This window comes from Larus michahellis, chromosome 12 (genome assembly GCF_964199755.1).
Source record: "Larus michahellis chromosome 12, bLarMic1.1, whole genome shotgun sequence".
NCBI lineage: Eukaryota > Metazoa > Chordata > Aves > Charadriiformes > Laridae > Larus > Larus michahellis.
Window position 1 is genome coordinate 699460 of NC_133907.1, and position 10631 is coordinate 710090.

A 10631-nucleotide genomic window follows, 5' to 3' on the forward strand; every position below is an offset into this window, starting at 1 on the left:
CAGTGTTGTGCAAATACTGAGTGTTTTAGTAATTGCACCTATAATATGCAGTTGAAATGACCAAAGTGAGACAGATTAACAGGAAATATGCTTCCTGTCATATCCAGCACATCACTGTGAAATTGAGAAGATTTTATCACCATGCTGAAAAACTCCTTTAACAGTAGTTTCATTTGTTGTAAATGTCTAGTTTCATAGATAACAGGACCATTGAAAATTTGGAATTTGTGACTGTTAACTGTTAGTTCCCATGAAAGGAACTCGATTCTGTCAGCCCTGATGCCTGAAGAAATTCTTTAAACATTTGTAAGCCAGTTTTGTTTTGCACATAGAAATAATATCTGGATGTATCTGAGACATGACCTTAACTTCTCCTTGTGTTCTTGTTTCGCCAGTGTTTCACAATACTTTAAGTACTATATTATTTTATTTTATTGCAAATCAGTCTTGACTAGGACATATCTATAATTGAGCTGATGTTTTACAGTAACATCTTAAACGGTGACCTCTTTGTTCCTTCTGTGGGATGTTAGAAATATCTGTAAAACATCAGAAATCAATGTTAAATTACTGCCAGCCACCAGGTGCTGTAAGTGACAGGCTAGGGTCACTGTCAAAAGGAAGTTAAAATATTTAAAACGAGAATGTTTAGTTTCTAGCAGTAAAATTACTATATAGGTAAACAACATTTTATTGTTTACAAAAGCCGGTTGTCCCCACCCAGACTTAGAGTAGTAGTGAGGTATCAGGTAGTCTGTGACTTTCAATAAGTAAATAATAGAAAATAAATAAGGCTTTCCTCCAGAACTGTAGGTGCCCCTTTAAATTCAAAAGTGAGAAACACTGACATACACTGAGCCTTTTGAATTTCACTTATCTGACAATACTTAAGGCTGCAGTAATTTTTAGTACAATTTTATTTCTTGAATGTTGTTTTTCTTTTTAATGTGTATACTGGAGGCTTTTGCTTCAGTATCTTACACTTCTGCACTGTAATATTGCACCGCATAAAAAAGTCTAACACTACTGCTTCAGCCATATACGAGTTAAGTCACAGAAGGTCACTTTCCCACTCCTGAAGTGCTCTCGGTGTGTGTGGAATGGAGTGTGCTAACACACAGCTGTTATACCACGAGAATATCCTAATTATTGCCATTAGTTTCACGTTGAAATGTCAGCACTAATATGATGTGGGAAACAGATTTCCCTTCAAATGCTGGTAAAATTTGCTTGTGACATCTAACTAGGGGAATGATGAGTATAACTGCCCTTAAGTTGCATATTTTTCATAACCTATCTTAGTTACATTGAAAAGCATTTTCCCCAATAGCACTATACTTGCTTACAGAGCGAGAAAAGCATCTTCCCGCCATTCCCTCCGTCATGGGTTTTTGGAGTTCTGGAGCTGTCTCTGGGCTTCGGACGAGTGTTCTTGCAGGTTCCTCTTCGCTTCCCGTTACCATAGTCAGCAGGAGAAAACTTCCAGAGCGTGTGTTTGGTGCTCTGCTAGTCGAGTAGATACAGAACTCCTCTTCTGCCTCACTACCCCTTCCTTCTCAGGGTTATCTAGGAATCGCAGAATGGTTTGGGCTGGGAGGGACCTTAAAGCCCACCCAGTGCCACCCCCTGCACTGGGCACGGACACCTCCCACTAGACCAGGTTGCTCAGAGCCCCGTCCAGCCTGGCCTTGAACAACTCCATAAATAGAGCCGTAAATTAGCTTTTGCCTATTTTATTATGCCCATCTAAAATAAATAAGATAAGGGTTAATATTTAAAGCCTCTTTCAGTAGAAATAATCAATATATCTTCCTTTAGGAAGAAGATGGACTGCGGATGAGGAAGGCACCCCAGACAAACAACCCAATATCTGCTTCTGCAGCTGCTGTCAAGGACGAAGGGCTCAGCTCCAGACTACTTGCTTTGGTGGTTTTGTTCTTTGTCTTCGGTGTAATTATAGGAAAAATAGCCTTGTAGAGGCAGCATGCTGGAAATTGTAAATTGGTTTGATGGTTCTGCCATATCATTGGATTAAATTTATTCATAACAATGTTTAAAAAAAAAAATTAATGTATGACATCTCACAGGTCTTGCCTTTAAATTACCCCTGCACAAATACTATGTAACATAATCTAGAAGGTTTAAAATGTACAATGAGGGAATGAATGAATATCCTTCAGTAATGAAAGGGGGGAGAGAATCATGATTTAACACTACAATGGAATATTGTATATGTCATTTTAAACATTCTTAGACCCTGCTACATGTTGCTGAATTACCTCTTTTAAAAAAAAAAAAAAGAAAAAAAAAAAAGGAAAAATAGAAAAAAAAAAACTATTCCTCCACTGCTGGAGCTGGCCCTATTGGATGTTTGGAGCTGGGTTAGGCAGGAGGTGTTGATAAATTCTGTAAAATACGTTAATCCACCATTCTGCTCATAAATTTAACAGTTTCTGTCAGTGTCTTCAACTCTGTGCAAGTTACCAATTTCTTGGCACTTAAATGAATAGTGAGAAGCTGAAAAGAATTGTATGTGGCAATGCTGAATGTGCTAGGCATCGTTAAGAGGCATATATTGACTGGTATGATGCTCATTCGGAATAAAGGTCAATGCCTTGTTCTCATAAAGGGACCAAGCTACATTGCTGTTGGTTCATTTAGTTGAATTGAAGTGTTATTCAGAGATGTTTAATGCATATTTAACTTATTTAATGTATTTCATCTCATGTTTCCTTCTTGTCACAAAATTAACTAATACTATATGGTATGAAAAGGCACCTGTTTAAAGCCAGTGACTAGAACTAAAAATTTGCTGCTGTAGTGACGCAAGATTCTTCTGCCTCCTGGTGTTTTGGGCACTACACAATTGTTGGGAGTTTTGATCATCTGAGCATTGGAGAAACAGTGGTCAGGAAACTGTTTTTGTATGTAAATAAGTCTATCTAGGGGAAAAAACATTAGTAGTAAACTAGTCCTATGCCGTAAAAGACCAATCCTGTTTGACTATGTAGCATCTTAAAAAAAGAAAAAAAAAAAAAAGAAAAGAAAAATTAAATAAAGCCCCCAAATTAATGTTTCCTTTGTTACTTTTGTCATGTGCTCACAGTTAGAGGGGAGGAGGAAACAGCGTTGTCTGTCAGTTTAGTTTGTTTATGGCCTAAGGAGACTTGCAGCCTTGTTTGAGGATGATTTTTTTTTTTTCCAGCCTAATTTTAAAATCAATCCAAACCAGCCCATCGTGAGCCTGATAGGCCTCAGTGCTGTTCAAGGTAACCACGCTGGCTGCTGAGGGACAAGGTAACTTCCCATTTTTCAGGTTAGTTTGGTTCAGTAGTTAAGATGCTTGATAGCATACTGAAAGTAAGGGTAAGGTGATTTTGTTTCTAAGCGTACTTTTAGTACAAAATACGTAAACTCAGTGTGTTTTAACATGTGGAACTTCAGTAGATGAAATGGCTTTTGAGCAGGTAAATTCCTATATATTCTGAGATGGTGGGTCCAGAAACCACTGGCGATAGAAGTTTTTGCAAGAGTTTTCAGGATTACGGGGCTTCTTCCATTCCTTTGTTATTCCTGTGATTTCCCAGGAAGGCTGTTTGGGCTGCAGCCTGTCTGCTACACCCGTTGACCTTTCCGTTTGCTCCACTTGTGTCTCAAGGGTTTCCTGCTTTACCAGTGCAAAGCAGCGAAATTTTATGGGAGGTTTAATAAGAAAATAGGAGAAAAAAAAAATCTTAACTGGTGTGTTCTGCTTATGAACGCAAATCTGGAAGTACTTCTAGAAGATTCAACAAAAAATGAGAGGTGAATCTGTAGCATTTTAAAATGCTAGTGCCTTGTCTGCTCAGGAGGGAAGTGGCGAAGCAATGGAAGTGCCTGTGAAGGGCAGAGCATGGGAGATGAGCTGGAAAGAATGAAGCAGTGAGCTCAGCGTGACAGATTGGGCAGACCTGAGCAAGAAGATGATACTTCCTGGGCAGTAGAAGCTAATGAAAACTTTTACATGCAACACTTTAAAAAACCTTTTCAGAGAGACAAGGTTGTAAGTGATGTTGCAAAATTTAGTTTTCATGGCTTTGAAGAATATGTTTGAGAAAGCCTTTACTGAAGGAGACTGAACTATGCAGTATTGTTTTAGGAGGCTGTAAACACCTTGATGTCACTAAAAATGAGTTATCAGAAGAGCTAAATTCCTTATTTGCTTTTTTAAAAAAAAAATCAACTTTTTTTGAGTGCCCTGAAAAACAGTTTCAAAAAAGTTTGTTTCAAAAAAAATTGCTGCCTTTGCAGGGTAAGGGGGGAGGATCGAAGCTTTAAATGGGTCTCTTGTGAGTATATCTGCAATAATGTTTCAGGCAAGCTTTACACACGCTCTTAGCTACCGCAGTTGACTTTGCTGGCTCAGGCAGCTCCCCGATCAAGGGGAAATCCAACAGAATGTCCTCCTTCCGATGTTCAGTAGTCACTTCGTGATCTGTGACAACCTGGGACTTGAACAAAGTTGTTCCTGTTGTTTGCACTCCAGGATTATAAAGAGGTCCCAGAAAAACACTCGCATGCTCTGCTCAATGCCTTACAAGCGCGTGGTTAAGGAGACCAACACACAAAGGACCTTGGTTAAGGATCTGTTGGTCACAACTACGGACTGCACCCTCAGCCCTAAACAAGACTCAAATTAACTGCTTATATTTTGGAACTTAACAAAATTCTGAGGTCTTTCCTAATCATTGCTGACAACAGCCTGAGCAGACAGTAGCACTGAATTGTCTGGATAATGCGTTGCTTTTCCTGAGCCTAAAATAAAATGACTGATCAGTGGAACCCCTATTACCTGTCTGTCTGATGGCACCCTTTCATATGCAGCAGAAAGAAAAACTAAGGGTGTTTTTTCTTCCAAGGTTCCTAAAAGGCCAGTCTGTAGATACATTGCAAAAATATGTTGGATGGATGTTCTTAAGCCACCTGGATCTCTGTAAGTTGTTCCTTACATGATGACACCAGAACAAACGTTTTCATTAAGTGTTCACAGAAAGGGAATTATTCTGGAGGGCATTGTATATCTTAGGAAGTTGTGCATGAAACATATAGTTTCTAAATAAGATTATTGTCTGGTGTCCTCACACAACACCAGATACTAGAAAACTTTAATTGATACATGATAGTACAAATCAAGTTAATCTGATTATTGTCCCTGCTGTTCTTCTAAGATACCCACCTGCATATATGCTTACTGTTAATTTTTGTAAAAGCCAGCAGAGGCTGCTTAGGTAGTGTTCACTTGGTGGAGCTTTACAGTCCTGTCTTCACTTTGGGCAAATTTGGAATAAATAGGTATCTGAAATGTCTTGAAGCCTAGTACTGGGAAATGAATGGAAAATGGTTTCTACTGTTTTCATGTAGTTATCCACATCCTAAAGCAAATCCTCCCTGCACGAATGATCACAACTATTGCTCTGCGGTGGCAGTTGGCGACTGTGACTGCACAACTCTAACAATTGCACATGCAGGCTGGGCACCGCGATTCAGGTTACTGTGGAATTGCCGTAGGGATCAGAGCGCGATAATACTGCGTGTGGAGAGGGATCAATGTACTGTGCTGGAATTTTCTAAAAATACAGGATTGTAATAGCAGGATGGTGGTATTCCATGTTACTTTTTTCTCCTGAAATGCTGTTAGTGGGATAAAGTTGGAACGTCACTTTGAAAATCACTTGAGTTTCTTCTCACCAATAAACTATGAAGGGTTTCTATTCGCTGCACATGTAAACTTGCAATTCTTATTACAGTCTTGATTTAGCATATTTACATAGTGGTGTGCACACAAAAATGGTTCGTTAACATCTTAAGATACTTGATGTTGCAGTTGCCTAATGAAAGAAGACTCTGTCATCCCTTTTCTTTGGAAAATGTGTTTGACACTTTCATCTCTTAATTGGAATACTTCCTTAATTCTTGGGCACGATAGTGACTTAACTGCAGTAGTCTACGTGATGTCCTGAAATGCCGTATCCTGAGTTCTGTTTTCTATATAAAGCAACTGAGAAAAAAACACAGCCCAAAGCCCCTGTATTTGAAATTAAAGGCCATGTAAAGCAAGCTCTCTGAACCGCGTGTTTGCGGTGGCTGCGGTACAGCTGCGATAGCGCTTCACAGCAGCGCCGGGGCTGGGGGGCCGCTCGCTGCTCATCTGGGGAGGGTCGGCACCCAGTGCTCGCATCCCCGCACGAGCAAGTCAAGAAGGGGCAGGGGGTGAGTTAGTTCCAGGCTACGCATTTGAGATCTCTTGGGGTTTTTTTGTTCGTTTTTTTTTGAGTCAGAAACACTGATGTAAAAAGAAGAAAGTAATCTGTACAGGAGCGAGACTAGTTCAATACCATACGTGGAAGTTACTATTTCTTATAATCAGATACATATCTACAAATTTAATCTACTGATGAGAAAATACTTGTATAAAGCAATGTTTAGGCATTTTAGAAAGAAAAGCAACTACTGAGCAAGGCTGCTTGCTCGTATTGGGATGAAACCTCGCTGTTCTCTAGATATACTTGATGAAAAGATGACAGTGGGATACAGTGCTAGTGTAAATAACCTGCTAGAGTTAGATAAATAGTGGGATTTATTGTTCAAGCAGGGCAGTGCTGATCTTCTGGCCGTGTCCAATTAAGATGTCCTTGTGTTACGCTGACAGCTTCATGTGGACTGAACGACTTCGTCTAACGGGCGTCAGTGCTGAAGTGACGTTACTCATTGTGCTGTTACTGACTTTTATTTTCATTAGCTGCAGAAGACAAAGTAACCGTGTGTTTCCACTACTCAGATCTGCTTAACTATAGAATTTGTTTGTTTTATTAATGGGTTGTAGATTATTTTTTAAAATAACACAAGAGCCAGCCAGAAATCTCTTCACGTAATACTCTAATAAGCATGCATGTGCACACTTCCAAAATGACTATCTGCTTCTCCTTTACTCCACTGTTTCCTGGGCCTTCATGTCCTTCTGCAGAACCGCTGTCACATTTGTACTTTGAGGAGTAAACCTTCACTAAACTTTCGTGTAGATCGCTTTTGCCTCTCAGTCCGGGCCCGAGTTTGTCCTGAAGCGTCTGCGTGAGTGAAAACTGCAGAAGGGAACTGCGAGTCTGCAAGCACAGAAACAAGGCTGCTTTTCCTTGAAGCAAGCTTGAACTTTGGATCTTTTCTCCTATGATCTGTCATTAGAAAATGGCCTTTTCCAGATGGCAAAACAAAAGAAGTTAAGAAAACAAATGAATTAAGAACTAATTGAACCCACGTATTACAAGTTGACATTCTACATCTGGCATTTCTGTTTATGTTTCTGCATTGGTACTTTTCATTCTTATTTAACGAGTTTCTAATTTTGTGATATCTTTTTTCAAGATTTTGAAGTGCCTATGACGACCTGAAGAACAGCCCGTAGTAAAGTATTGTTTCCAGTTTAGCTGTACTTCATTTTTTTTAATCAAATCTTTTTCTTCAGTGGATAAACTCACAAGATTAGAAAAGCCTCTTGAAGTCTCCCTCATGTTTGAGTTGGCAAGATTCCCACACATAATTATCCACATGCAACTACTTTTAAAGGACCTTTATTAAGGCTGAACCAAGCCAAGCGCTCAGAAGGCAGGCAGGACCCGCTCTGCCTCAGCGTGGCCGCTGTTTGCGGGGAGGTGGCGGCGCGCGCCCAGCCCTCGGCGCGGGGCAGAAGGTGGGCCCAGGGGAGGCTGGCGCCGCCCAGCTCCCTGCGCCTGACCTCCTACCATAACCTCGTGAGCTCTCTTAAGATACGTATAATTTGGTTTTTAAAAGTTGAACTTGAAAAATGGCGTTGTGGGTGTAACCCACGTCTGTGTCAGGATCGAATCCGTTATGTTCGTGTACGGACGCCCGGTCGTGGCCTAGGCATCCGATGTCGCGGTGAGTAACCTTGAGCTGAAGCAGGAGTTTTTGATTTCCCTGGGAGGCTGCACAGAAGTGTGAGCACAGCCAGGGATTTTTGCTTCAGTTCTGAGCCTGAAAGCGTTTCTGTGAAGGCCGCAGCTTCTCCTGCCCAGTTTCTTTTCTGATCTGTTCTGCCTGAGCTGTCAAATCTCACTCCGTTCTCCCTCAGCGCTGTGGTTCAACCCCAGTCATCCTCGTTTGCTCGCTGCTCCTTGGCGCAAAGGAACCGACGTTCAGACGAGCGTCTTTAAATGGTTTTCCTTCTCTGCTGCCTGCTTATTTTCCGTCTCGGTCTCTTCCTTCCCGTGCCCCCCCAGTCTCGCCCGCCCGGGCTGCCTGTCCCGGCCACGGGGGTGTCCCTGTGCGGCTTCTCAGGCCCGGCACCCGCTCACCTTCTGCTGCCTCGTCCCTCAAACCTGCTCCTTCCTCCTCTGCACTCGCTGCAGAGTTTGTCACCATCTCCTTTGTGCCTCCAGCCCTTTGCTGCTGCTCCAGTGTGGCACATTCGTTTCTAGTCAACAGCATGCTTTTATATTCAGCGTGGCTTGTTTATCAAATGAAGCACTAGCTCAACACTGTTAATATATCCAACAGTGTTTTTAAACTTTTTTGTGTGTTTTGTTTAAGAGTTGTTTGGGAAGTCTAGACTGCAAAATACATTCTAAGGCATTTTACACAGGGGGGCATGAAGGTGGCTAATTGGAAAAATAAGTTGCTGTTAATTGAGCTGTGAAGAGGAGATCAGACCCACGACCATGTTTGTCCGGCAAAGTCAGCTCATGCTTTGAATGTCCCTGCCTGCTGAAGAAGCAGGAAATTGCTGAGGCAACAGGAGTAGCTTAATGGTATTAAAGAAGGCACGAAAGACTCCCTGTAGGAAGCGACTAAATGCATTCTGAGCATTTGAACGTTATTTTTTTTTTCTTCTTCTCTGCTTCTTGGAGTGAAAAGTATCATATAAGAAGTGAATGGGGAAGAGTTTTCCAACTCTTGTGTGCCTGTTACCGCTGACTTTCAGGTACTGACCTGCCACTGCATCTGTTACCGTGGTTTTTCTTCACAGGTACAATATAGAGGTACGTATTTTACAGCTGAAAGGAATCCAGTAGTTATGACTAATGTTTGTTTGTGTCCCAGACCTGCTTTTCTAATGCAGGGTTAGACATGCAACATGGAGTTTATTTGGGTTTGCCTCGCTTATGTCAGATAAACGCATCGCAGAAGTAGAAGTTGGTGGTTGCTGTGGAATCCTGATTACACTCGAGCGAGGCATAGAGCCATGCAAGCTGCTAATGAATGTAACTGGTGCTTCAGAAGGGCAGAGCTGAGCAAATTTCCTATCAAATCTGGGAGTGAAGAAAAAATTAGATGGAACACTGAATTAGAATTGGTGGGTTTCTAAGTGAAAGCTACTAAATGGGCAAAATCCCAAGAATTTTGCAATCGAGATGGGGGACAACTCTAGCTAACAGTCCACCCTGTTTCGGTGATAAAATGAAGGGAAAAATTAGATGTAAAGTAATACAAAACAAAAAGGGAAGCAGACAGCAATCAACTCAAAATGAGCATTATGTAGAAAATTAACACAGAAAGCAATAGCCAAAGGAAGACAAAAATGCATGGGTGGGAGTGCCTGGAGAGGGTGATGGAGAGCTGAAGTTCAGAGGAAATCTTTGCGGTAGGATACGGACCGTTACTAGGTGCAGGTGGTAAAACTGCTAGTGATGATGTCAGAGAACTGGAAAGGTGATGTCATTCATTAGTAATGCTTAATATTTTTAAATTCAGTAGGTCTAGAAGCCTCGTGTCAGTAGTTGTAAGGGAGGTGCCTGGGGCAGTCTGTGCCCTGCGGATGAGGATGGCGAACGGGACAGGGCTGCCCGGGGACGGGCTTGGGAAAGGAGATAACGAAGGAGCGTGATGTGCCTCTTCATTCTGCCTTTGTTTTTCAGTTGGCTTTGGGATTAGTGTGAACCGAGTGTATCTGGGCCCCTGCAAAGCTTGCTGTTTTCTGACAATCGCACCTTCAGTGAAATGGGGATGCTCAAAGGAGGGTTCTGCTGGGAGCTGATACCATTCAGTGGTTCCAGGTCACTGGTGAAAATCGCTACTGATAAAACGTTAACAGGACCAGAGTGTGAAACAGCACCACGTTCTCCCAGTGCAGTCCCAGGGTGAAAGACTAATGAATAGGAATGTGTTCTTGTTTTTAATTACAGTTAGCAGTAAGCGATTATGCTTCTGTATGTCTCAGCTGTGAGAGCTGGGAATTTTCGATGCAATTTGGATATTTACATTTTAAAAGAGAATCTGAGTAATTGGAATGGATGCAAGAAAAAAAGATTCAAAAATTACTGCATGAAATGCCTTAGAGAGGGCGGGAGGGAAAATCAGTTGGCTGAGTTTATCTGTCAGAACTGAGAATGTCTTGATTCCAGCGCACAAGCACCTTCACGGGGAGAAAATACTGAACACTGCAGCTTTCTGATGTTAAAAAGAGCAACACAACAAAAATCACTGCCTGGCAATCGAACCCGGCAAACTCAAATTGGAAAAGGCACAAATTCTTAAGAGAGAATAACTGTGTAATTTAGGAATGTTTCTCCAAAGAACTGTGAACAATAAAAGTTATGCTATTTATGCAAATAGCTTTTTCATGGCTTTTTTTCTTTCAG

At 41.5% G+C, this 10631-nt stretch overlaps 1 protein-coding gene across 3 annotated transcripts in view; it reads left to right on the forward strand.

Annotated features, from left to right (window-relative positions):
• The window catches only part of VAPB (VAMP associated protein B and C), a 38334-nt gene extending 27732 nt beyond the window's left edge, over positions 1–10602 (forward strand). For 2 of the 3 annotated variants that reach the window (XM_074605733.1, XM_074605732.1), the window contains exon 6: positions 1819–10602. In XM_074605733.1, the coding sequence (XP_074461834.1) occupies positions 1819–1977 (159 nt within the window). In that variant the 3' untranslated portion in view covers positions 1978–10602. The remainder of the gene's footprint in view (positions 1–1818) is intronic. The other variant, XR_012589683.1, reaches the window with a different exon arrangement.
• Positions 10603–10631: the final 29 nt, after the last annotated feature.